Here is a 27,406-nt window from a genome sequence, read left to right on the forward strand (position 1 = left end):
CTAGCCACAAGGCAGGGACTGGGCTGTGCGTGGGAGCAGAGGAGTAGGTGGCCTCCCAGGGCTGGCTGCACTGCTCTAGTGCTGACCTTGTAGGTATGGCCAGTCAGGCAAGGTCTCAGAGGACATGAGGACCTCCAGCAGATGCAATTTGCATTTTGAGTTTTGAAGCTATATTTGAGGATTTAAGACTCAAATAATGAGCAATCACAGTAATACCATTTCCTAATGCATCAGCCATGGTGGCTAGTTCTGGATGCCCATCTCTCTGCTCTCAGGACTCAGGGACCTTCTTTTCAACACCGATTCCTGTGGAATGGTGGGTTGTGCCGGGGTAGTTAATTTGTGAAAGCAACTTCTGTGCCTGCTGTGGTTTGAATAGAGTGTCTCCCGAAGGCCCCATTTAACAGCTTGGTCCCCAGAGTGGTCCAATGGGACATGATGGAACCTTTGAGTGGGGCCTAGTGGGGGGCCCTTAGGTCACTGGAGACCTGTGGGACCCCAGTCTGTCAGGGGTTTGCTCCTGCACACTTCTGCCATGAGGTGCTGCCCTCACCAGAGCCTGGAAGCAAGGCTGCCAATCCTAGACTAGCGCCTGCGGAACCCCGAGCTGACTCCGTGGGCTGCCTTTCTTCATAAGCAGCCTGTGTCAGGCACTTTGTTAATGGTCACCCCCACCCCAAGAGAAGAAAGGTCAGTCTGTTCTCAGAAAAGGGAATCAGGATCCATGACAGCAGGGGGCCTTTCAGGGTCAACGTAGCTCCCAGCATGGCTTCTTTGTCCACCCTGCTTCCTGTGGGGTCAGAGCACAGTGGAAAGTCCCTCTTCAATCTGAGTCGGTGCTCATGCCGAGCTGTGGTGCAGGTCCAGAGCTGCAAGCCTGAGTAGCTCATGCCCCATGTGGCCTTGGTGACCTCCCCACTCACGCCCTGTGTGGTCTTTATGTCCCCCCTTTGTGCATGGCTCCTCCCTGCATGCACGTTGGCTCCTGGAGTCACCATTTGCCCTGCGTGTGGTGCACTCAGCAGGCACCAGGTGCTGAGCTCATTCCTAGGTGACAGAAGTTTTAAAAGACCCCAGAAGCTTCACTCTTACTGTCTACTCAGTGAAACCAATAACAAGCAGTAGTGACATGTGAGGGACAGAAGAGGCGGGGGTTGAAACGGAAAGACACTTTCTCACGGTGAAGATGTTCACACTGGGCTGGTGTCTTCAGGAAACAAGAAAGAACACCCTCTGGTACTTCAGTAACAGTAATTGACCTTGCTTCTGACCATGACAGAGTAATGGCAGTGACTTGCGGTCTTCATAAAAACTGTGCAAATGAACAAAATACAGAAGGATACTGAAACTCACAAAATATGAAATCCTTGCATTTTTAGGCACTGAACAGGCAGCACAAGACTCAGCCACTGGAGAGGGGAAACACCATGGTGAGCCCCATGATGGCCCAGGCCTCTGCCTGCGTCCACCTCCCAGTCTCAGCAGAGGGGTGGAGTCTTAGCTGAAGGTGAGCTTAGAGAGCTCAGGAGCAGTGCTAGAATTGCAGGCTACTGAAATAGTTGGATGGTGCAAGTGTTAAGGTTTGGATGTGAAGTGTCGCCCAAATGCTCCTGTGATGCAGGAACATTCAGAGGCTAAATGATTGGGTTGCAAGGGCTGTATGTAATCTAATCTGTCCATCCCAGTTTGGAAAGACTGGCAGTGGTAACTGAGGCAGCTGAGCAGTGGCTGGAGGAGGAGCGTCACTGGGCATGTGCCCAGGAAGGGGGCATCTCCCTTGCTGCCCTTCCCGTGGCTCTCTCCACTTCCTGGCCACCATGAACAGTGAAGCAGGCTCCTCCACCTTGCTCTTGTGTCCTGCTGCTCTGCCTTACTGTGGGCCCAGAGCAACGGTCGGCCTGCCTTGGGCTGACACTGAGCCAAAGGAAACTTTCCCTCCTCTAAATTGTTCTTGTCAGGTATTTTGGCCACAATGACAAAAAACTGACTCCCACCGAAGGAACTAGGGAAGAGGGAGCCCTGTGGCAGGGGCAAGGACAGCCAGTTTTGTGTGAGGATTCACCTTGGGTTGTTGGCTAAGGCAGACTGTGTGTGTGCAGGGGAGACTCTCACGAGGCCTGGCAGAGCTGACTGGTGACTGACAGCAGAGGTCAAGGGTGCTGGGGGACACCGGAGGTCCAGCTCCACCTGAGAGAAGAGTCCTCACTGAGTACCTCAGGACAGTGGTGGAGACCCCAGAACAGCCACTCCTGATGAAGAGGATGGTGCCCCTGGGTGAGGGCACCCTGCTCTAGGGCTAAGTTCAAAATGGAAACAGAACTTTAAAAAGATTTGAACCAAGCTTAATAGCACCAGTCATCTGCCTTCCTGCCAGGACAAACCTTTAAAGGAAGACAGCAGGATCCAGGTTCTCTGCAGTGTGTCATAACAGTGTCCAGCATGCGGTCATGAGTTGGTGCACTGGACAAAGTCAGAAAACATGGCCTGTGCTTAGGGGAAAACCCGGATGTCCTGACCTTGGTATGAGCAGATAAGTGCTTCAGGTTGCTAAAATAAATACGGTTGAATGAGCAAACAGATAGGAAATCTCAACAGAGCGATGGAAATAATTAAAAATTTACTAAGTGAATATTCTAGCATTAGAAATGAAATGAAAGGGGCTTGGGGTTGTGGCTCAACGGTAGAGCACTCACCTAGCACATGCAAGGCGCTGAGTTTGATCCCCAGTACCACGTAACAATAAATAAATAAAATAAAGGTATCGTGCCCAACTACAACTAAAAAAAATATATATAAAATAAATGAATAAATTTTTAAAAAAAGAAATGAAAATTTTGTTGAATCAGATTAAAAGTGGAACAGAAACTATAGTAAGAGGGTAATAGATTTGGAAACAGATCAGTAGAAATCCTCTAATCTGAGAAACAAGAAATATTTTCAGAAAGAAAATTGAGAGAACCTCAATGCCTTGTGAGACAGTTTCAGAAGGGCTACGTATTTGTAAGGAGTACCAGAGGGAGAGGAGGGAAAGAATGAGGCAGAAGAGAAATAGCTGAAGACATAATGACAAAATATTTTCCAGATTTGGTGGAAATCTTTTTTTTTTTTTTGGTAGCAGGGATTGAACCCAAGGACGCTTAAGCACTGAGTCACGTCCCCAGGTTTTTTCTTTTCTTTTTTTTTCTAAAGAGAGAGAGGGAGAGAGAGAGAATTTTTTATTTATTGTTTTAGTTTTCGGAGGACACAACATCTTTGTTTGCATGTGGTGCTGAGGATTGAACCCAGGCCGCACACATGCCAGGCGAGCGCGCTACTGCTTGAGCCACATCCTCAGCCCCCCAGGTTTTTTCTTTTGTTTATTTTTGAGACAGAGTGTCACTAAGTTGCTTAGGGCCTTGCTAAGTTGCTGAGGTTGGCTTTGAACTTGCAATCCTCCTGTCTGCCTCCTGAGCTGCTGAGATTACAGGCATGCACCACTATGCCTGGCCAGATGTGGTGAAAATCTTAATTTATATATCCAAGAGTCTCTGTGAATCTCAAGGAGGATCACACCTAAGGGCATTATAGTCACACTGCTTAAAACCAGAGGAAAAAGAAAATATTAAAATAACCAGAGGAAAAAGGTGCCTAGCCTGCATTATCTAGGGTAGTGGCTGGCTTCTTGGAAACCAGGGAGGCCAGCAGGGGTGGGGTGGCATCTCTAAAGTACAAGAAATTGTAGAATGAATGCTTGGTGCGGAAGCGTCTTCAAGCCTGAAAACAAAACAAAGACATTTTTTCAGATAAAAGAAAACTATGAAAGAGTTTATCACCAGCATAACCGCTGTACAAGAAATGCTAAAGGAAGTTCCTCAGGCTAAAGGAAAATGATACCAGAAGAAGAAATGAAGAGTAACAGAAAAGAGAAATATGTAGTCAATGTAAAGGACTTTTTCTTAATTTATTTTAAAATAATAAATATCTGTATATACACATATATATGTAGAGATGGGGAGAGACAGTTATAAAACTATCTAAAATGTGTACTTTGACTATCCGGTAGCAATGATGGCTGCACAGGAGTGGGGATGAGATGACACAGTGGCAAGGTTCTTGCACTTTACATGAAGCAGCACAATATTAACTCCAGGTACACTGCATAAAATCAAGGCTGTATATTATAACACCCCCAGAACAATCTCCAAAAAGAAAGAGGTATAATTGAAAAGTCAATGGAGAAGTTCAAATGGAATTCTAAAAAGTGTCTCGCTTACCCAAAAGAATGCAGGAAAAAAGGAACCCCAAAACAGATGAGATCTTTGAGAAAGAGCAAAATGGAGGACCCATATCAGTAAATTAAATACAAATGAGCCTAATGCTCCAGTGAAGAGATTGTCAGATAGTCAGACGGGACAATGCTGTCTACCAGATACTCTCTTTAAATACAAGGATACAGATAGGTTCAAAGTAAAAGGATGTATAGTAGGCAGAATAATGCCAATCCCCCCTCTAGTTCCCGGAACATGTGAATTTGTTACCTTACACGGTCAAAGGGACCTTGAGATGGAACAGTTGTCCTGGATTATCCTATGGGTCCGTTCTAATCTCATGAATCCTTATAAAGCAGATAACCTGACCTGGCTTTGGTCAGAAAGAGATGTCCGTGTGGAAGAAGTCGTGGACCCAGGAACAGGGCCGGTGGTGTGTGGAAGCTGGAAATGACCAGGAAGAGATTCTTCTCTAGAGCCTCTGGAAGGTTCTACAGCAATTCCAACATCTTAATTTTAGCCCAGTGAGAACTATGTTGAACTTCTGATCTACTGTTTTCTTACAAAGCTGTAAGATAATAAATATGTGTTGTTATAAGTGCTAACTTTGTGGTGATTTGTTACAGTAGCAGCAAAAATAAATAAATAAATAAATAAGTCCAGGGTGGGAAGTATGCTTAAGAAGGGCTTCAAAATGTATGAAATAAAAATTAACAGAATTAAAGAGGGAAATAGACCCAGAATCTCAGCTAGAGATGTTAAGACCTTCTCTTAGCAGCTGATAGAACAATGAACTAAGGCAAACAGCAAAACAGTGAGAATACATGCTGTTCACCACTTTGACCTGATTGACATTTATAGAACACATATCCAACTTCAGAGTGCGCATTTTTTTCTTATGATCATGATAATTCACCGAAATAGACTGTATGCTGGACCATAAGATAAGACTCCACAATGCAGAAGGATTTCAACCATACCAGGAAATACAAATGAAATCATCCTGATCCTGTCCTCGGACCACAGCAGAATTAAGCTAGAAATAAACGGCAACAGAGTAGGAAGTACCAGCTATTTCAAAATCAAACAAACCATGGATAATCCATGGATAGAAGAAGAAATCACAAGGGAAAATCGCAAATACTTTGAGCAGTAAAAATGAAAACCACAATATGTCAGAATTCTGGGTTGCAGCTAACCCAGAACCTAACAGGAAATGCATGACTTTAAAACCTGTAAAGCACGTTTCAGCATGAGGAATACATTCATCTCTCCAGTTAGAATAGAACAGACCTTTCTCTTGCACTGAACATTGCATGGCCATTTCCTATGGTCTCCCCTTTTTGAATGCCAAGGCCCTCCCACGACAAGTGCTGCCGCCCCTCCCAGTTAGGTTTCTAGCTTCTCGCTCCGTGCATGACACTTCGTAGGTGTTCAGTAAACTGTGAAAGCCAGCTTAAGAATGGGTCTCCTTTCCATGAGAACATGGGGGGATAGGCAAAGTCAGGATTACTAACCCTGTTAAACAGCTGGGGACACAGGCCACAGGGTTGCTTATTGACGAGGTGGCAATGCTAAATCCCCAGGGTTCTGCCAGTTTCCTTTCAAACTGTAAGTTGCTGGCTGAACCGCAAAGTGTGTCCTCAGCAGAAAACAGATTTTACTCCAGAGTCAAACATTAAGGCTTTGCCACCTATTAAAACATCACCCTGTAGTCTGTTTTCTGGAAGATCAACTAAAACTCTCCTGAGTCCTTGCCTCCTCCTCATAGAGGCCAGCAGAAAGTCATCTGCGCTGACCCTGCACTGTATATGCAGACAAAACCCAGGCTCAGACCCCAAATGGCTTTGACTTAGTGGAGACCAGAGCTGCTGGTCGCTGGTAGCGCTGCACCACAGCTCGGTCTCTCCTGGCTCTGCCTCGGCCACCCCAGCCCTTACAGGAAGTTCCCAGAAGCCTGAGGTTTCGGTCTCGGGCTTCACTGTCGCACCACCAGCCGCCCACATGGTGGGCCCTGCCCTGCCAGCTTCTTGTTTCTCTATTTTGTCCCTAGGTTTCAGTTTTTAACTTGGGTTTGTTTCCCCTTTGTCTCTGGTTCAACTTCCTTTTCCTGTTTGGTTTTAAGTAGAGTCTAAAAATCAAGTCACTGCCTTCAGAGGGTCTGTAGTCCTCTGACCCACGCAGCCTGGTGGAGCACAGGACGCCCCTGTGCTGCAGCCTTTCAGCCATGGCCACGGTGTGAGTACTGGGACCCACAGGGGACAGAGGGATGTCAAGAGGAAACCCAGAATCCTAATGATGAAGGGCCGTAGGAATCTCCCAGGTCTCTGTTATTTCAGTCAGTGACTGGGGAATCCGGGGCCAGAGGGCAAGGGACTTACCCAAGGTCACACAGCAAGCTAGTGACCTCACTGTCCATCTGCTGGTCTTTCCATTCCCAGACCTGTGTCTCTTCGTGCCTGTGACCTTGAAAGGCTTCTAAGCCACAGCCTTATTAGAAGTTGGCCATCTGCCTCACTAGGGAGAGGGGCTGCTCTTGGCTCAGTAGTGTGGTTGGAGCATCCTGGTCCTTCTTTCCTGGATGGCCTGGGGCAGGTTGTTTGGTAGGAGGGGAGAACCCAGGTTTCTTTTTCAATAGAAACTTGATGAACTGTAATAGCAGGGACACTGACTTGCCAGAGAATCAAGGCCTTAGACCACTGGTCCCATAGACTGGCTGTGGAAGGTGCAGGAGCATCTGTGGGTCTGCATTGTGAATGCTCTTCCCAAAGCCAACACTGTGGTTTGGACTGAGTGTCCTCTACCCTGTGACCCCATAGAAGATGATAGGTGACAGAGCAGTTTCATTCTCTGGGATTTGGGACTTTTTTGATTGACTCTTCATTAGAGCTTTGTGTCCTAGCATAAAATAATGATCCCTCACTGTAAAAACTCTGAGTTACCCTGGCCTCCAGGGGCCACAGAGAGCTTCCTATCATAGTTTCCAAAGTGCTAGTCTGCAGTTGTCCTCTGTGAGTCCTTTGCCCCCTTGGGTGGACAAGGAAGGTGTCACAGCTCCTGCCTGTGGCAGGGAGGCTTAGCCTCTACCAAGCGGTGGGGCTTGCCCAAGGTGCACAGCTGCTTGCCTACAACTGGAGCAAAGAAAGGTGGGTCCTGTCTAGTGTTCCTGCCGGGCAGCGAGGAGACCATGGCTCTCACCTTCTGGCCATCTCTGCCATGGCTGGACCTATTATCTCCAGGCCCAGTCCAATCACATGGGAAACAAAGGTTTCGTTGTTTTGGGTTAGGGTGGCTTTATTTCTGCTCCTTTGCAGCCAGTTCTCTATCACTTTAGTAAACCTCCTTTAGCTTTGAAGGACTTGTGGGTGGCACTGTGGAATGCTTTCCATTCAAAGGCACATTCACTTCCAAAGCCATTTTCAGTTGTAAATTCAGTGGTGAAAAGTTTAGGCAGCTCACTCCACCCTGCCAATCACTGATGGCAGAAAACAGTCTGGAGTAAATGGGGAGGGTGCACAGCAAGATTTTAAAAGGTCTGTTAAAATTTAGAAATCTGAGAAGCTGCCAGGCTCAGTGGTGCGTGCCTGAAATCCCAGCGACAGGGGAGGCTGAGGCAGGAGGATCGTAAGGTTCAAGGCCTGCCTGGGCAACTTAGCAAGACGTATCTGGAAATAAAAAATAAAAAGGCTGAGGATGTTGCTCAGTGGTAGGACACCCTGGGTTCAATTCCCAGTACAAAAAAAAAAAAAGAAAGAAATCTGAGGACTCTCCATGTGGAAGGCCTTGGGGACCAGCTGTGCAGAGCTGTGTACATCAGTGCTCCCTGCTTATCCTCCGCCTCCGCCCGTGGTACCCTGCTGTCTCTTCATGTGTGCGTTCCCCCACGTTCCACTGAGGAGTAAAAGTGTGGTATGGTGGTGGGCGATGCTGATTTTGAAGTCTGAAGACTGCTGACCCGGTTCAGCTGTCAAGGCCCAGTGTCCAGTGGGACTTCTCTGTGCTGAGTGTGCAGAACCAGATAGATCCCAGGTTCCCTGGTGCCTCGACCCCCATCAGGGCTGTTTGTGCTTGTCCACAGGCAGACCATGACCCACCCAAGGTGACTGTGCAGACAGCAGCATCGGCCAAGCTGTAGCACGGCAGCCTTGGGAGCAGGCCCTTGCAGAGTGGGGACCCCATGGGAGCCAGAGTTACCCTGGCCTCCAGGGGCCACAGAGAGCTTCCTACCACAGAGATGCACCTTGTGGGCCCCAGCTCTGGCACCCCTCCCTCAGGAAACACTCCCGAGCACCCCAGCAAGTGTTGGGAGCCAGAACTCTCGCGAGCACATGGCAGCACACAGAATACTGTGATGATTCTCACAAGAGTCCTGAAGGGAGCAAGCGTGGGGAGGAGCACCCTTCCCTCCCAGGCTTTGTAGCTGCACCTCTGAAGTAAACTGACATTGACAGACCAGCAGAAGAACATGGCCTAAAGATCCCTTGTCATGCACAGGGACATGTGAAGGAGGAGTGAACACCAGATCCCAGCAGAGCCAAAGAGGTGGTGTGTCCTCTTCATAGGGAGGGGAGAGAGCACACATAGGCAACTTGGGGAGAGTGAAAGATTCTAGAAAGAAGCCTGGGCCTGCAGATGAACAGGTAGCAGCCTGCCTGGGCCAGGTCTGAGATTCCAGGGCCATCCTCCTGAAGGCAGCCAGGGACTTGTCGTGGCAGTGGATTGTACCTGGGAAAGGCCGTGTGCAGCTGTTGTTCCCACAGACGCAGCCATCTGCTCCCCAGTGTGGCCTCATGGCGGTCGGCAGTGCCTGACTTCTTCACAAATACTGCCCACAGTGCATTTCTGTTTCTAGACAAAGAGGGAGAGAGGAGCTGGACCAGAAACAGCCAGTGAGTGAGGGGCCCAGGCCTGGCTCACGCCTCCCACTCCAGATGCCACGCTCCCTGCTCTGCACAGGAGCCAGCGCTGGCCTGTGCCCTGGGGAGAGGGGGATGCACTCACAGAGGAGAGGAGGGCCTGGGGGAGGACCAAGCAGCATGGCAGGAAGAGTAGAGCATGCAGGAGCTGGTGGCCAGGAGACACTCCCGGGAGAGTGGACTCCCAGGCGAACTTCAAAGGATAGGGAACATGTTTTTAAAAAGGGAACCGAGCAGGTGTCTGGTCAGCCAGGGCTGCTCTAGGTGCTGGGCTCTAGGTGATGAGCCAAGTGGATAGTCTCGTCCTCAGAGTTGCTGGGGTGGGCGCCCATTAAGGAAGATAAGAGCTCAAGCAGAGCCAGTGGTACAGGAAGACTGGCCTGCCCCTTGACTGTCCCTCAGTGAGGACACAGGCAGCCTCGAGAAGAGCCGGAGATGAAAACATGGGCAGGAGTGGGGGCAGGCAGCAAGTGGCCTGAGATGAGAACAACCTGATGGTCTCAAGGGTCAGAAGAGGAATAGGAAGCTGGTGCCATGGGTCAAGGGGAGAGTGGGAAGAGAAGGGCAGAGAGTCGGCAGCCTGATGGCGCAGCCGCAGTGCGAGGCCTTGGATCAAGTCACATGGGGAAGACATGGGAGGGTCTTGGCACAGGGAAAGACTCCAGGAGCAGCCCGAGGACCATCTCTCTGACCATTGTGTGAATGACGGTCACAGTGTGACAAGAACAGAGGCAGGAAGCCCTCCTGGGAGGCTGCCCAGCCATCCAGAAAGAGGTGATGGTGGCGAGGGGGAGAGAGGGAGCCAGATACAGGACTTGGGGGGTGCCTGCAGGACTTCCCAATGGAGCCCATATGGGTGAGAGGAGAGCCTACGTCTAACATAGGTGGAGACGGGAAGCCGGATGTGGACTTGGGAGGGATGGCTGCAGGACTTCCTGATGGATCTGAAGTGGGCGAGGGAAACCCCAAGTCTACCGCGACTGGGTGGGGGGCTCCTTTACCACAATGAGGAGCTCGACTCGGCCGTTGGAGAGTCAGCCAGCCGGAGCAGGGGCGTGGAGCGCTCTAAGAACAGACCCCAGTGCACGCCGGTTGTACAAGGCTGACCTAAGCAGGAACCTGCTGATAGCAGGGTATGACCGCAGGAGACACAGCAAAAGTGACCGTTGCCCGTGGGAGCAACAGGAGGTCCCACCCACCCGGCCCCTATTGTCTATCATGCTTTGGGTTTTCCCAAGGTACGCATCACCTTCGGTCACATCACTCACTCACTGAGGAAGGACTTGTGTCCGATTCCACTCGTGTCACAGGGGGGAGAAGTAGCTGCGTGTGCGCCCAGGACGTGGCCCTAGGGAGAAGAGGCAAACATGTGGATTGGATTGCCCGTGGTGGATGATCCTTTTCTCCCTCCAGTGGCTGGAAGAGGGGATGAATGGGCCAGACGCAGGACGCAGGCACAGTCACCCAAAGCCTCTCTTAATGTCTCACATTCACCAAAACAAGGCTCAGGCACGCAGTCTCCGTGGTGATGCATGCAGATCTAATCCACTGTGTTCGGTGCTGTCTGTAGCCGTTCTCTAAATTCAGTCAGGAAACTGACCTTTTTGGCTTCTGAGTCAAAACCATATAGTGATACTGAGACTTCTTTTGCCTTTTATGCTCTTACCCCGTAAACACCCAGTGGAACTTTCCCGATACAATGACGCGTTTTGATGTTGTCCCCTAGCAAAATGTACACTGATATGTTCTCATTTTACTCTCAAACGTGGTTGTATTCGCCAATCTCATGACTGTAACAAATATTTGATGCGATCAACTCATAAAGAGAAAATGGTTGTTTAGCTCACAGTTGTGAAGGTTCCCATCCCAGGTGGGCAGCCCCTTTACTCTGGGCCCTGGCAAGGGCAGCGCATCATGGTGGCAGTATGGGTGGAGCAAACCACCATGAGCCAGGCAGCAGAAAAAGACTGAGAGGAAGAGACCCTGGTCCCAGCGTATCTTTCAAGGACACACCCCCAGTGACCCTAGGCCCACCTCTTAGGTCCCACCACCTGGGGACCTTTGAGGGACAATGGTTAATGCAGGTGGCATTAACATATATAAAGAGATGCTATCTGGTGGCCTCAGGAATGCCAGTAAAGTGTCCCTGTCCCCAAAACTAAAAAGGCCTGGGGTATAGCTCAGTGGTAAAGCACCTTTGGATTCAATCCCCAGTACCTTCCCCCGCAAAATAACCCAAATCCTATCTTTTTTTTTTTTTTTTTTTTTAAATACACATGATGGGTACCACTCAGTCTTTTTTTTTTTTTTTTTTTTTAATATTTATTTATTTATTTTAGTTTTTGGCGGACACAACATCTTTGTTTGTATGTGGTGCTGAGGATCGAACCCGGGCCGCAGGCACACCAGGCGAGCGCGCTACCGCTTGAGCCACATCCCCAGCCCCCAAATCCTATCTTTAAAAAGAGTTAACAGATAGCACAACTGTGGGCTGTGCAGGGGTGGGGCCTGGTCCAAGTCATCAGAAACATTCTCAGGAATGTAAGTGACCTCTGTATTAGATTTGTTAAGAAATTATTGATTCCCTTTGGTGTGATAAGGATATTGTATTCGCCAACCTCACATGACTAAAAATAAAAAAATATTTTTCAGTGCTGGGGATAGAGCCCAGGGCCTTGTGCATGGTAGGCAGGTACTCTCCCACTGAGGCACACCCCTAGCCAGAACCTTGTTATTTTAAACAACATTGTCAAGAACCCAGGACTGAACCATCATATCTGCAGCTTACTTTCAGATAATCTAGGGGGCAAAAAAAAAGAAATATCTAAGTCACATATGGCAAAATGTTGGGACAAGAGTGTGCATTTCTGTACGTTTGAAATTCTTCAACTAGAAAGCTGAAGGGAAAACTGCTTCAAAATAATTTTTTGAAAAGTGGGAGTTGGTTTTCTGCTTTGCCTAGTGGAGTGAGAAAGCCCCTGTGCAGGAGGATGTGTGGCCGAGCGTGTGAGCGTGTCTGCGTGTCTGCGTGTCGGCCTCTCAGCGGCTGACGCTGGGCAGGTGCCCTCCCAGCCTATCTCCACCATCTGAAACAATCCCCGCAGGCTGCTTGTCAGCTGGGCACTGCTGGGACTCCAGGTGTCTGTCTCTCAATGGCTGCATTGGGACATCCTGGCATGGAGCAGGTTTCCTCCTTCCCCTGGAGTAGGTGTGGGAAAGAACATTGCCACCAATGGTGACCTGGGAGGCGGCACTCACCCACCCCCAGCCTTGTGCCTTTGCTGACACCTCCCTTTTCCTTGAAGGGTCACTCCCTCCTTGAAAAGTCTGTGTCCTCCTGGCAGCCTCCCTGGAGCCCCTGGTGGAATGAATGGGCCTTTCTTGCCCTGGTGGTTCGCCTTGCGAGCACCTCAGAGGACTCCTAGCAGAGTGACTCTGAATGTGCACTCACGACAGACCACATCTTGTATTCAACAGATAGTTGGGTTTCTTTTAAGCCCTGAGCCTGGGAATGCATTCGGTATACATTCGATGCTCAGTAAGTACGTGTTTGCTTGGTTTGTTTTTCAATGAATGTAGAAACAGACCAAGAGAAAGCAGAGGTGACCGGAGCCCAAGTGAGTCATGGTCCCCTGTCCCACTCCAGAATTCCTTGATTGCCAACAAATAACACTCAGCAGAGTTCAGCAAGTGTACAAGCCAGTGTTATTCAGATTTTTACTGAGCCATCCTGGGGTCCCAGTAACTGGAGCCGCAGTGATAAACAGAACTTCAAAAAGCAAACAGAAGTCAGCCTGCCTCGGCTCTCCTGCTGAGTCCGAGGGGGAGGGATAAACAGGACGTGCATGTTGGGCAGAGTGAAGGGGAGGGGCCAGCAGGGAGCATCGGCCTGCTTTTCCTGGGGTCCAGGAGTTGCTCTCCCTGGAGGTGACAGGTGAGGAGAGCTGCAGGAGGGTACAGGTGCAAGGGTGTGGAGACTGCCCACAGCGAGGCCTGGGGGTGGTCCACTGTCCCTCCTTTGGATCTTGGCAATACTCCTAGTGGTCCTGGGACGCTCCCCACAGACGGGGCCCCCAGAGGGAGAGTGCTTCTCCGGGCCCAGGAGGGACCTGCCACCTTGTTTTTCTCCTGAGGGGCTAAAAGAATCTGAGGTAGCCATGGCTGCATGGCGCTCACAGGGCGGCTCCAGGCGAACTCCACGGAGGGCTCACTGCGTGCAGCTTTGGCGTTTCGTTTTCCTTATTCAACATGGTGTCAGCCGGGCACCAATCATGTCAGGTCCACTGCTCTCCCACTTATTTCCTCAGTCTTATTGGATCTCCAGCAGATTCAGGAGCTAGTCCAGAGGCTCAGCACCTTCCTCCTGCAGAGCCTCACCTTCCTCCCCCGAGGGCACAGCCAGCCTCACTTCCTGGCCTCTGTGGGCTATGCCAGGCCTCCCTGTGCCCCACCAGCCAAGCAGACTCCCTCCAGTGCTGTCTCTCTGCTGCTGTCCTTGGGAAAGACAGTGGTCAGAAAAGGAGCATTCTGGAGAGGAGCCAAGCTGGCACTGTGTCACAAGGGACCAGGGAAGAGTTTGAGAAAGGGCAAGTCCAAGACAGTGGAGGAGTGTGACTTCAGACAAGTCCCCTAGTGTGAAGTGGGCTAATGGAGCAGGGACCTCGAGGTGGCTGTCTTGAGCTCTCACGAAATCACACAGGCTGTCCCAGGAGAGGGCTACCAAACTATTACAAGAGGTGCTTTGGAGAGGGAGGCTGGCATTCGCAAAGAAGAGGCTCCTGCCTCCTGATCCAGGTCCTTGTCTTGGCTCGACTGCAGCCAGCTGCCAGGCCCGCCTTGCTCCAGCCCAGAGGCTCCCTCCCTCCTCTCTCCTGAGAAGGCAGTGAACAAATCCAGACTCCACAGGGGGCCCACAGCCTGCTCAGGTGCACTTGTCTCCAGGGCCCCCATTCACCACTTCTGAGTTCCTCCACCACCTACCAGGCCCTGGCCTGTCAAGTCAGGCAGCAGCCCACTTGGGCTCTGGTGGCTCCTATGGCTCAGATGCAGCCAGGAGCTTATGGTCTCTGGAGGCAGATGGGCTCTAAAGAGCTTTCCTGAAATCTTGAAACTGGTGAGAAGCGCACGGGACCTCGGAGCAGGCCAGGGGCAGAGAACTCCTGAGCACACGGACTGCTCCGAGCACTGCCTTGTGTGTAAGTCACTGATGTTGCGTTAGGCCTAAAGATGGGCACTCCTCCCCCAGGCCCAGCACGCTCCCTCCTCTAGCACTCGGTTCCCATTCTAAAAGAGGTAGCATATCTGCAGCTCTGGGGTTTGGAGCTACCCATAGCGAGGCTGGAAGAAGTGTCTGGGCAGAAGGAACAGCATGATCTGGGGCAGAGAGGCCATGAGGGACCGTGTCTGTTAAGGCCCTGAGTATCTCCACAAGACTAGGCTCTGCAGGGGAAGGTGGGGATCCTGAGGGCTGCAGGAGCAGGGAGCTGACCACACTCCCCGTGCTGAGCTCCACCTGCAAGCCTTTGAGTCCTCCACACACCTCCCAGGAAGATGAGGAAAGAGGAAGGAGAGATTGGGTAGCTAAGGTGAGATGCAGACAGGGAGACAGCAGAGGCGTTGAGCAGCTTGTATGAGTCAAAGCCTGGGAGGGGCAGAGCTCCCAGTGAGGGCAGAGATACATCTTGTGTGCCTTTGATGAACACCTCTGGTGACACTGCAAAAGGGGGTCAGGAGACTTGGAATTGGAGGCAGGAGGGTCAGCAGGAACCCATCATGACATCCAATGAGAGACAGCCAGGACTGAGGCAGTGACCACAGATGGGCAGAGAGGAGAGAGATTAAGAAGTCCTTTGGGGCTGGGCACAGCTCCATGGTGGAGTATTTGCCTAGGGTATAGATGGCCCAGGTTGCATCCCCAGCACTGTAGGAAAGAAAGAGTCCAGTGGGTGGCCTGTTTGTCACAGAGGGCGAGGCACAAGACAGTGATTGAGTGACTTTCAGGTTTCAGATGGGACCTTGGGACAGGGGTTGGGGGTCCATTTTCTGAACCAAGGAATGGTGGGAAGAATGCTTCCTGCTTGCATAAGTTGGGTTTGGAGTTCTCCGAGGCAGGTCTAGAAGCTGGAGATGTGGTTCCTAGTTTAGAAAGAGGGCTGGGATCAGATGGGTCAGCGGAGGGACGCCAACACACTGGCGATCAGGTAAATTCTTCTGGGGGTGAAAGAGCGCGGTCTGAAGGCGAGGTTCTCGTCCCGGACTGCTTGCTGCGGAATCAGCCACAGTGTGTGTTAACAGGGAGACCCGGGCCCTGGCGTTAGGCTCTGCTGCAGTGGAGTGAGAGCGCCCCAGGAGCGGCTCTCTGAGCCTTGCAGCACGCGGTTCTGAGAACAACGGGAAGAGGAAGGAGCTAAGCAGGGCGCATGTGGGAAAGCCGAGCCTTGAGAGTGACTCTGGAGCAGCCCCTTGGAGCGGGCTGCTGTGGCTGGTGCCAGCGCGTGCACAGCCACGTTCTCGAACCACTCCGCAGGACTTAGTCTAGCGAGGCCTTTCTGGGCCCAGCTTCAGGACCCTCGATGTTGAAGTGAGTGGGGAGAAGGCTCTGAGCAGGCTGGGAGGACTCTGAGGTCAATGGAGGTGCCAGGGAGTGGACGACTGAGTTGGTCAGGAGAGGTTTTCCAAAATGAGGATTAGGTGTCACCAGTGGTGATCGATTCCAGAGCAGGGTCGGGGCAACCTTTGGAGCTGTTTCAGTGTGACCTCAGGACAGAAGCCAGGTCCAGTGGGGGCTTAGGAGTGAAGGAGGATGTAGAGCAGGAGCTTGGGGCAAAGCAGAGGGGCCGAGGGGCTGCTGGGAGCTCGGTGGGCACCAGCTCATGTCAGCTCGCAGGGCTTGGCAGGTGCACCCCCGAGGACTGGCTGGGACTGTCTGTCTTTGGCGCTGAATGCCCCTCCTCCAGAATGCCCCTCGGTCATGGGCAGATGCTAGTGCTGGTGGGGAGACAAGTTGAGTCCCCAGCACAGGGGGTGAGCTGTATGAAGGAGCAGCCAAGTCAGGGCATCGGCTGACAGGACCATTGTGCTCTTCTGGGGGAACCAGTAAGAGACCCAAGCACCTAAGAGTGTGGCCCTAAGAGAACCCTCCCGGGGAGCAGAGGAGGGCAGCCTGCACTCCCCGAGGCCTCAGAGAGAGGTTACACTGTGGCCAGCCTCCCCACAGCTCTCTGTCCCTGGGCTTGGCCTGGCCGAGCTGAGAGGTACCTGGAGCCGCAGCCCCAGCAGCCCTGCTTTGCACAGTGGGCCTCCGTCGGTGTTGTGGTTCTGACTTCCGGCCCAGTTGGTGGTGACACCAAGTGCTGATGGTATCTGTGACACCTGCTGGTAGCTGGCAGCTGCTCACTGTGAGAATGGACTGTGTAGCGTTGCAAGAGGGACGTCCCCTGGGCACATGATCGCAGATGCACTGCTTTTTCCCCTCCTGGAGTCACTTGTCCAACAGCCACTCGTGCCTGCACCCCGTAAAGACTGAGTTTACCAAGGGAATATGGCAGAGCCTCCGCCTTCGAAGAGCTCTCAGTCCAGTGGGACAGACACCAAGAAACAGGACAAACTGAGAAGTGTGTGGCCCGGGCAAAAGCCAGCTCTCTCCAGTGGGCAAGTCCCGTGGCCTCTCAGGCTCAGCCCTGGCCTCGTGTTTTCCAGCAGGTCTCTCCACTCTGGATTGTCTGTTGCCCTTGCTCTTGTAGCAGGTGCTCTGAAAGGCCTGAAGAGGTTCACAGAGCAGAGGGCCCCAGGTCAGCTATGCTCGGATAGAGCGGGCTCAGATGGAGTGCCCAGGCGAGCCTCGAGGACTTCAGAAACCTTGTTCCTGGCCACCAGAGTGGTAGGGCCAGCGTCCCATAGGTGGCAGGGTATGGAACCTGCACTTTTCTAGGCTCTGAGAGAGCAAGAGACAGGCCGACTGCAGGTGGCTCTCACCCGGGTGTGTGCCGTGAGCTTTCTATCCGTTAGTCTTACCTCCAACTGCTTCAGTGATTTCTTATGTTGAGATAGGAAATCTCCTGAGGACCTTGCTGACCTTGGAGGTTCCCAGACAAGTAAGCACGCCCTGAGCTCTGCTAAGGAGCCCACACTGGGCCAGAGGGGAGCAGGCTTGGTCTCTGTCCTAAGTTGATCCACAGTTAGGCTCAGAGTTGTGTGCAGAACACACAGGATGTGTCGCCTTTGTTCCTTGTAAGTGGAATATTTCAACTTATTCCAAAGCGTTCTGTGGCCTAAAAAAGAAAGTCACCCAACTTAGGACAGAGACCAAGCCTGCTCCCCTCTGGCCCAGTGTGGGCTCCTTAGCAGAGCTCAGGGCGTGCTTACTTGTCTGGGAACCTCCAAGGTCAGCAAGGTCCTCAGTATGAGGAAACCAGGCCTACAGTCACACAGCATTTCTCCTCCGAGTGGACAGGGTGCAGCTGACTGCTGGATCTATCTCCTGCTGCTGCAGGGAAGCGGCAGGCCCACAGACACCTGTGCCAAAGCCCGTTGTTGGGAGGGAGTCGGGCTGCTGTTCTAGAGTCTTCTCCTGAGAGGAGAATCAGTTAGGCCGGCCACTCTGAGCAGCCCATGAGCTCCTGAGGGAGTCCATCCACCTTCCGCCTCACTGACAACACCCTGGAGAGGTGCTGGAGAGGTCCCAGCACCTGACCACTTGTTTGCTTACGTAGGAGCGTCCTGTGGGAGATCTAGGCCTGGGAGCAGCAGCCTTGCTCTCCTTTGCAGAGCCGAGGAAGGCGGGCACCGTGGCCAGGTCCACAAAGTCCTAGGGACATGGTCCCATTGGGAAGGACAAGGAAATAGCCTTTTATTTAGTAAAGAGAACTTTGTACATATGTGCTTTCAAAAAGCAGCTCACTCTTTTCGCATGTACCATGATGCTGCAGAACACGTGCACTGCAGTTTGGGTTTCACCAGGGGAGGTACTTGGAGCCACAGAGCCCAGGCAGCCACGGGCTGGATAGCCACCACGAGTCGCCAAACCAAAACAAAAACTGGAGGGGTAATAAGCCCAAGCTAGCAAGACAGACGTGAGTGGAATAAATGTGCCTTCCCTTGTGTTCAGATCTGTTAGTGGCCATGAAATAAGCAGAAACAGACAACACTCATCAGATGGGGGCACCCAGGGGTTTTGGTTAACCACAAGTTTAATTTGAACCTAAAGCGTTAAAAACAACAGGAAAAAAAAAGGAACCTGTGGCTATAATTGCAATAACTATAACAGTCACTGCTATTTGAGCACCTATTAGGTGGCAGCCCAGTACAACACTCCATTTCCATCGTCTGTGCTCCTAACACCCTGAAAGGTATGGGGGGACCCCAGGTACGCTTCGCCCCCACGGGGGCCTGCGGCTCTGCGTGCCACGTGGTACCCTGCCCAGGCTGCCTGTCTCCTCCGCCTAGAGTCCCACATCTGCTTCCTGGATTGTCTCCCTCGTGAAGCCCACACAGCGCTTTCTGCAGGAAGGTGCCCTGGCTCCCTGCCCTGCCGGCTGGGAGCTCCCGGGGGCAGGGCTGGCCTTCCCCCCTCATTCTTCACTCACCAGCCTCTGCTTGTCAGACCAAGGCCCAAATGCCACACCAGCTTTAGGACCCAGACCCTAGAGGAGAACATGCCACGTGAGGCACTTGACAGAGAAGAGTCACAGGGATGGCGAAGGGACCGGCAGCATCGTGGGGATGGTCACAGAGGAGCCAAGGCATTCCTTCAGTTGTGCAGCAGAACACCCTCTGCAACTCTGCAGAGCACAGAGCAGAGTGTCACCCAGGCCAGGAAGATGCTCTGAACCAAGGCCATGTGACACAGGGGCTGCTGGGGAAAGCAGTCTGTCCCCGTTGCTCACAGGCTTGGTGTCACCGGTCATCAACAGGCTTAGATCATCTAGGGTCCTTCTCAGCACTGAGTCTCCAGTGAGCATTTATTAAGCACTGGCTATGCACAACAGAGAATGAGGCAGATGTGCGCCTGGCCTCACGGGGCCTGCACCGTCACAGTGCGTGAAGGAAGCAGTGCCAAGGCTATGCAGATAGTTGGCGTGTAGAGGATTTTCTGGGAGAGCCTGGTGGAGGGTGGAGGGAGCAGGAGTGGGCAGCAGAGCGTCAAGGGGGTATCCGGGGTGAGGTCTGTGAAGGAAGAGGGCAGGAGGGAGAGCAGAGTCCTCTCAGACCACAGCACAGCCCTGAGAAAATCCAGGCTCATGGGCCGTCCCCACACCATGTTGGGCAATCATGGGCCAACATGGTCCCCCTGCCATGTTGGTCAGTAGCTGGAGGGGCCTGGGGAACACACGGCCTTGATGCACCAGGGACCATAGGTCGGCTCTGCTCCCATGACAGGTTCTCCTAAAGGAGGTCAAAGCCACTTCCACGGCAGCACACAGGGACCCTCAGAGGCATCGCCCTATCACACGGTTCCCCCGCCCCCAGTCATCACCGGGCTTTGGTTCACATCAGAAGCAGTGCAGCTGGGATCCAGCTCAGATCATCATGACGATGCAGGCATGTTTTGTTGGCTGACACTTTGCTGCGTCTATGGGTGGCTCCAGTCCCTGAGAAGTATCTGGAAAATATCCCCTCTTCCCCCAATCCCCGTGAGCACCAGGGTGTATCAATGGCAGTAAGTGACAGAGCGGATCCCATAACTCACAGGTGGTTTGTGTTGAGAGACTCATCCAGGTCTGAGTGACAGCGTGCATGATGGTTTGCTCTGATTTCTACTAGACCTCATGCCCAGAGACTTAACTACCAGGTGGCAGCTCCTCCTAACCCAGCTCTCTCAGAGGGTACAGTGTTCCAAGCTCGAGGCACAGAAACGTAGGTGCTGTCCCTTTAGTGTTGGCGGGATGAAGGATGGGTCATGGAAAAGGATGTGGCTCACCACAGACCAAAACCCCGGCTGCTCTGTCCCAGCATAGCTGCCAGCCACACCAAGCCCCAGCACAGGCCTGCCCAGGGGATGGACAGCCGCCCCAGACCACAGTGAGGAGCCAGCAGGGTGGAGCCCATCAAGCGCACACAGAGTTCAGTTGGATGCCCAGAGGTGGTGTTAAGATCATAAAAATCCATACTCCCCATCATCCTCAATCTGAGCGACGAGCAGGTCCCAGAAAGCCCAGTCCTCTGGGACACTTAGGATCCAACCCAACAGGTTCCAAGTCGCTGAAGACCAATCTATTTTTTAAAACTTTACTTTTGTTACCCAGTAGCTACAGGGTTAGGGGGAGAGATCTTTCCCAAATGTTTTCGTTCCCTGCCTTCTTAAATATGATTATGAAGGGGACGGGATGTGGCTTACTTCTTGACCACTGTCTCTCCGACATTATCATTGTCCTGCTTTCCTCCTGTTACTGCTCCCGAGTCCTTGGGCTCCAGGTTTCCTTACAGGCCTCGTTGTCTTTATGTGGCATTTCTGATAATTGCCACTTCCTGCTGTCCTCAGCCTACCTTCCACACATCTTGAATTTGGGGATCCTGCTGTGCCCGAGGCTGGAACTGCATTCAAGATCTTGGGCTGTTGGTAGTGAGGAGCCGGGGGCTCTGAAGGGAAGAGCATTTTTGTGTCCTGATTTTAGTGTTAGCATGTACCCTGCAGGGGCTGCTTCTGCTTCTTCCCTGGATTTACAGATCACTCTGGACTGAAGAGGTGGCCTTGTAGGTAATGCCTTCAGCAAAGGGAAGTGCAGCCACCTGCCTGTTTTGATTTGTCACCCACTCTTTAGATTACCCAACCCCTTCATTGTCTTCGTGTTGTCTCTAATGCTATCCCATCACATTGGATGTTGCAAAGAATTCTCCATGTTCTGTGCTCTAGGGTCAGACAGAACTGGTTGGAAATCCCAAATTCATCACTGAACACCTGTGTGGACTTGTATACATCTCCCTCAGCCTCTGGGCCACTCTTTTCTTTGAAAAACAGGGGTAATAGGTAGCTAGTGTTGAAGTTGTCAAGTGTAGGTGCTTCAGTGCGTTGCCTTGTTTCGTGCAGTACCTAGAATACTGTAGGTGGCTGGCAAGTTGTAATAGTAATTCCTCTCAAGAGGTTCCAGTGCCTTTTCCCTGAAAGCAAGGCTGGGTATCTTTTCCACCTATTCGTAGTTTGGGCTCAGAACCTGCTGTTCACTCCGCGTGGCCTTTTAAGAATGGGACTTATCACCTCCAGGGCAGCCCTTCCACACACAGCTACAAGTTTGGCAGTTAGAAGGCCCATGGCAAGTAGCCTCAGTTCCAGAAAAAGGCAGAGCCAGCGCCCATCCACTAGAGTTGAGGCTGACGCTTCGGGTCTTTCTTGTTCTGCAGTGAACAGAGCATCTGCCAAGCCCGGGCCTCCGTGATGGTCTACGACGACACCAGTAAGAAGTGGGTGCCCATCAAGCCTGGCCAGCAGGGATTCAGCCGCATCAACATCTACCACAACACTGCCAGCAACAGCTTTAGGGTCGTCGGAGTCAAGCTACAGGACCAGCAGGTGAGTGGCCCCAGCCTGAGCGCCAACTCCTCGCCCCCGGGGAAGAGACCAGAAAGCAAAAGGCCAATATTTGGAACCAGAGGCTCTGGGTTCACATTCTGCCTCTGCAGCCTTGCACTCCAGCCAATGAGGCCTTAGGCAGACTCCCCTGACTTTCATGAGCAGATAGTGATTTCACCCTGCCTTCTTCACCGTGTCATTGTGTGATTAGAATAGAATAGTAGACGTGAAAAAGCTTTGAAAAATACAGAGCACGGTTACCCTGCGCTTCATAAACATATGGGAGGCAGCTGTTCCGATTGTCGGTTTAGCAGTCTCACACCTTACTTTGGAAAGAGTGTTGAGATGCGTGGAGAATGGGACTGTTTCTCCCTGATGGTATATCATGGGTCAATCAGATGAGTCTTTTGTGAGTGCGCCTGGTAAATACTGTGTGAATGCAAGGTGATTCCCGTGTCCCACGCCCTGTGTGACACGATGCAGACTGAAGTCGAGACCTGCAGATGTGGGCTGTTGGCTTACCCACGCGACTTGACGTGTGCCCTGCCCTCTCTCCTGTCTCCTCGGAGGCCGACTGCGCGTCCCCAGCTGTAAGTTGGGAGCTCACAGATGCGGGCTTTCAGCAGCCATGAGAAACTCCGCTAAAGCAGGGACTCGGGCAGCCTCTGCAGGGCAAGCTCTGGCCAGTGGAGCAAAGGGCTGCCAACTGTGGCCCAAAGAAGCACAGCGTTAGCAGTTAGGAAAGAGAACAGGAACTTTTGGGGTTCTGCTTTTAGTGTGCTGCCTGTTGAATGGGTCTCCATGACAAAACAGCCCTGTTGGGTTTCTGTGGCTACAAGGGGCATCCCCACCTCGAGGCCCGACATGAGGTGGTCCGGGCAGCCCTCTCCTTTGTTGTGAACCTTTATGGCATGAAGGTGTTCCCAGAAACACTCTAGAAGCTGCTTCCCTGTTCTTCCTACTCACTGGTTCTGGATCTGCCTTATAAAGACACTGTGTCACAGGTTACAGGGTATATAGCACTCTTGGCCCCAATTATGGTGACAACCATAACATGGCACAGATTTCCACGTCACCCCATGGGAGCTGGACAATGAGGTAGAATCACCTGGCTGAGAGGCCCATTACGTAAGGAGGTAATGGAGGCTGAGAGGCCCACTGACGTAAGGTCCATTACCCGGTACAGCTCTAGGGTCTGCTCCAGACACGGTGGCTTCTACTGTGACAAGTCTTGATGCCCTCATGCCTCTGGGTTGCTCCCAAGGCCCGCTGTGAAGACAGCATGGTGTGCTGGGAAGGGGCCAGCCTGGAGAGCTGGGTTCCCTGAATCCCAGATGCGCTTGTCCGGGGATCCTCCGCACCTCTCTGCCTCCTCACAGGAGAGTGGACGCCTAGGGGACCGTTAGTTAGCACTGAGTGGGGCCACAAACATGTCCTGAGTTCTCGGGCTGAGTCCTAGGGCAGTGTGAAGGAAGTTAGAGTGGCCTGGTTGAGGCGGAGTCCAGAGAAGAGAGGCACAGGCCTTCTACTCAGAGTTGCCCAGACCCCACCCTGAATGTTGGGGCGACTTTAGGCCCCAAGGAAGGGCATCTGCCTGTGACAGGTCTGGAAGCTGGGTGAAGTGTGCAGCAGCCAGGGAGCAGCAGCGCCTCCACCTGGGGAGGCCTGACGAGGAGGCTGTGCACCTTTCCCACACCTCGAGGGTGCGCGTGGAGGGGAATCTCGCCTTTCATACCTGCCCAGAGCCAGAGCCAGCAGGGACACTCTCACAGACAGGATCTGACTCCGTCAGAGGAAGAGCCTGCTTATGAGCTGCATGGTTTGTAGGTTTGGGTGTCCCCCAGGGGTTCACAGGTTGGAATTTAATTCTCATCCTTAGGAAGGAGATATTAATTAATCCAACAGTGGTGTTTAGAGATGGGGCCTTGGCGAGGTGACTAGGATTGGATAAGGGCAGAGTCCCCATGACTGAATTGAATGGGACAGGAAGGGGCACACTCAAAGGCTCCCTGTCTCTTGCCATGGGATGCCCTACACCATCGTGGGACTTTGCTGGCAAGGAGGCTGTCACCAGATATGGCCCTGTGAGCCTCCAAGACTATGATATAAATAAACCTTTTTTCTTTATAAAGTTAGACTCCCTCAGGTATTTCACTATAGTAATGAAAAACAGACTAATTCACAAACACACTGTTGGGAGATGTGAAGTATTGTACTGCCAGCCCCTGAGGCCAACTGCCTTACAGTAAGATTCTGAGAAGAACATTCTATCCATGGATAGAATGCAAGTAAATATATAGGGTCAAGAAGATAGTTCTCCACCAACAGCTTGTTTTGTAAAGAGCTCTTGACTAATTTTACTCAGAGGCTTCAGAAACGTATTTAGAGTTGCAGGGCTTCCTTGAAAAGACTAGGAGAGGCAGTCCCCCTTACTCCTACACACCCCCAAAATAAAACCCAAGCAAGCACTCTGATTATGGGCTCCTAGTCAGGAAGTGCAACATTCTAAAAGAAGCTGATCTTCAACAAGGATCCAGATGAGTCTTTTTTTTTATTTTGCAGGTTGAACCCAGGGCCTTGAGCTCGCTAGGCGAGTGCTCTACCACCGAGCCAAACCCCCAGCCCCATCCAGATAAGTCCTGCCAAGTCTTAGAAAATGAATTTTAAAATAAAGCTGATAGAGGAGAAAAGGTAAAAGAGTAGAAAAATAACCTTTATAAACATTTAACCAAAATAAGCTGGTGTAAAAGTTGATTAGATCAACTTTTAGATCCCAAGCCAACAGGAATTACTAAAGAGAAAGACTGACCTTTTTCATCATAAAAGGGTCAATTGAAAGGAGAGTTAGAGCAACCCAAAATTTCTATGCATCTGGTACGATATGTTCGAAATATAGAAAACAAGAATGGGCTGATCTACAGGTTCCGAGAAATAGACCAATTCAGGAACATATGGAAAGAATCTAATCATACCTCCAACTAGTGAGCTGTACAGTAGTGGGCAGTAGAAATTAGCAAAGGCGTAGAAAACTTGACCTAATTTATATTTGTAGAAACTACAGCCAACAGCTCGACAATATACGGTCTTCTCAAGTGCACACAAAACATTGACCAAAACAGACCTCGTGCTGGCCCCTGACACAATTCTCCAATTAAAAAGGATTAACAGCAAGCTGGCACAGGCTGACCCTGCGGTCCCTGTCACTCGGGGCAAGGCGAGAGCCGCCAGAGCCCAGGAGTAGGAGACTAGCCTGGCAACATGGTGAGACGTCATCACAAAAGGGTGACAAGTCAGTCAGTAAAGATTTACATTTTAGATTTGCATGAATGACAGATTTGCACTAAAGATTTGCATTTTAGAACAAAATGCAGGGAAACTGCATGACGTTGCAGAAGGCAAACTTCTCGAATATGACACCAGAAACATTGACTGTAGAAGAAAAATTGTTGTTGGACTTCATTAAAATTGAGACATTCTCTTCATTTAAAAAAAAACTGTACTAAGAGGTAAACCACAGGTGGGGAGAAGACACTCGCAATGTGTATGTTTAAATGAGACAGAGAGGTCATGTAGAACTCCTGTGAATTAGTGAGAGACAGATATTTCTTTCAAAATTGAGCAAAAAAAAAAAACCAACTGAAGGAGGATTTCTTGAGAGCAGTAGGACAGAAGAAACACGGGTGCGTGTGAAGGTCGCCTCTGGCCGCTCAGCAGGGGCGTCCAGGTGGAAACTCCAGTGAGGGAGCATCGCTCAGCGGTAGAGGGGGCGCCCAGCACGTGCGAGGCCCTGAGTTCCAGCCCAGCAAAGGGACAAAGGGAGGAAACTGTAGTGACAGCACCACACACACCAAGAAGCTAGGACCGAGGAGACAGGCAGTGCCAAGGGCCGAGCACCTGGCCCTGTATTGCTGCTGGGAGGGGAGCAGCTGCTTTGAAAATTATTTGACTGAACCTACTTAAATTAAGTAAATACACACCTGCCATATAACCCCTCCCCCTGGTACAAACGCAAGAGAAATGAGTGCCTGTGTCCACCACAAGACAGGTTGCAAGTATTCATAGCAGTCTTCTTCATGACATTAAGAGCTGGAAACTATCCAAGAGCCCACCTACAGGAAAATGGAGAAGTTATTTGTGGTTCAAAATGGAATGTATGTAGCGATCAAAAAGAATTGAATGCCACAGGAGGCTGAGGCAAGAGGTCGCAAGTTCAAGGTCAGCCTCAGAAACTAGCAAGATCTAGTCTCAAAATAAAATAAAAACTCTGGGGACAAAGCTCAGTGGTTCCATCCCTGTGTTCAGTCCTTGGTACTTAAAAAAAAAAAAATCAAATGCTGATATAGGTGATAACATGGATGGACCTCAGACATTGTGTGGAGTGAAAGAAGTCAAAAACAAAAGAATATGCACCATACAAATCCATTTCTATGAAGAACAGGCAAAAGTTACTGAAGGTGACAGAAGTCAGAAATGTGGTTATCTCTGCAGGGCAGTGTCTGGAGAGGGACATTCAATGAAACTTCAATAACCAAACATGGACCTGCCCCAGTGCAGTGTCCAGCAAGGTCCCACGACATTCCAAGCAGAGTCAGTAGAGCAGTGGAAGCACCAGGCGGGTACTGAGATGGCGGAGCCATCAATCAGGTCTGTCTGGCCCTTGGACACACAGGACCTCTCCTCCTTACAGACGGTCAAGTGACGTGTGTGTGTCACCGACATGTGTATCCAAAACACACTGCATTGGACTATCCTTCTTTAGAGGCGTTTAGAAATGTATTTTCAAAAAGTTAAAATAAGTTTTAAAATGGCCATTCCCTTCTAGCGGTTCTGCTCCTAGGGATGTCCCCTAACCCTAACTGTAGAAATGCATGTTCTCGAGGGTGCCCAGGGAGTGTTGTTTATGAGAGCACTTCATTGACACATGAGGAGACTGACACACCATGTCCAGAGTTACTGAATTGAAAAGCAGTAAAACCAGGATCTTAACCCAAACCCTTTGAAAACCCTTTGCTTTTCACGTCCCCAGTACATTAACTGTCTCCAAAGCACTTGAGGATTTGGGATGTGGGTAGATGGCAGCTGGAAGCATTGGTAGGGAGCCTATAGTCTCCATGTATAGATCCAGCGACAATGGCTGGTCCGAGAGCTTGGAGTCAGAGGCCAGCATGTGTCACCCAGGACCCTGAGAACTACAGAGCAGGGATGTGTCCCCAAGGAAGGCACCCTGGCCCCTCCCAATCTAGTCCCCTGAACGTCCTGCAGCCAGATCCAGCCTGCAAGTCTCCCGAGGTCAGGGTAAGACCAGAGGGGATTCTTGGAAGAAGTGTCAATCCATCCTACTGGTGCTGGAGGCCGCTCCCTGTCCCAGGCTGCAGGCCCACCTTCCAGTCCAGTCCTCCCGATCGCTTACCTACAACCAGGCACAGTCACTCATTCTGCCCGGCCTCAACCTCCCAGGTACAAAAAGAGAGGATTGAATTCATAATCCTAGTGAACTCCTTTCAGTGATTTCTCTGTATTCTGGGGGGGCACCAACCTCCTCCTGGGTCTCCCCACTAAGAAGGTAGCCAGCCAGAGAAGTCACATCCTAGGAGGCTAAGCCTCACTTCCCACAGCCTCCCTTCCACTAGCTGGAGGCAGCCGTCACAATGCCTGGGAAACTCTTCTTTAGACTTCCTTTGTTATCGCTCAACGTTCTTCTATACTGTAGTTTCTAGAACTTCTCCCACAGTTTCCTG

General features: G+C 51.3%; 1 protein-coding gene across 5 annotated transcripts in view; it reads left to right on the forward strand.

Annotated features, from left to right (window-relative positions):
• Evl (Enah/Vasp-like) overlaps nt 1-27,406 on the forward strand; it is a 139,014-nt gene that overhangs the window by 74,734 nt on the left and 36,874 nt on the right. For 4 of the 5 annotated variants that reach the window (XM_046426283.2, XM_046426284.2, XM_046426285.2 and 1 more), the window contains exon 2: nt 21,500-21,668. In XM_046426283.2, the coding sequence (XP_046282239.1) occupies nt 21,500-21,668 (169 nt within the window). Of the gene's footprint in view, nt 1-6,340; nt 6,486-21,499; nt 21,669-27,406 lie in introns of those variants that run through there. The other variant, XM_046426282.2, reaches the window with a different exon arrangement.

This window comes from Marmota monax, unplaced genomic scaffold (genome assembly GCF_021218885.2).
Source record: "Marmota monax isolate L192 unplaced genomic scaffold, Marmota_monax_Labrador192_F-V1.1 WCK01_AAM20220418_F8-fsc00183, whole genome shotgun sequence".
In the NCBI taxonomy this organism is placed as follows: domain Eukaryota; kingdom Metazoa; phylum Chordata; class Mammalia; order Rodentia; family Sciuridae; genus Marmota; species Marmota monax.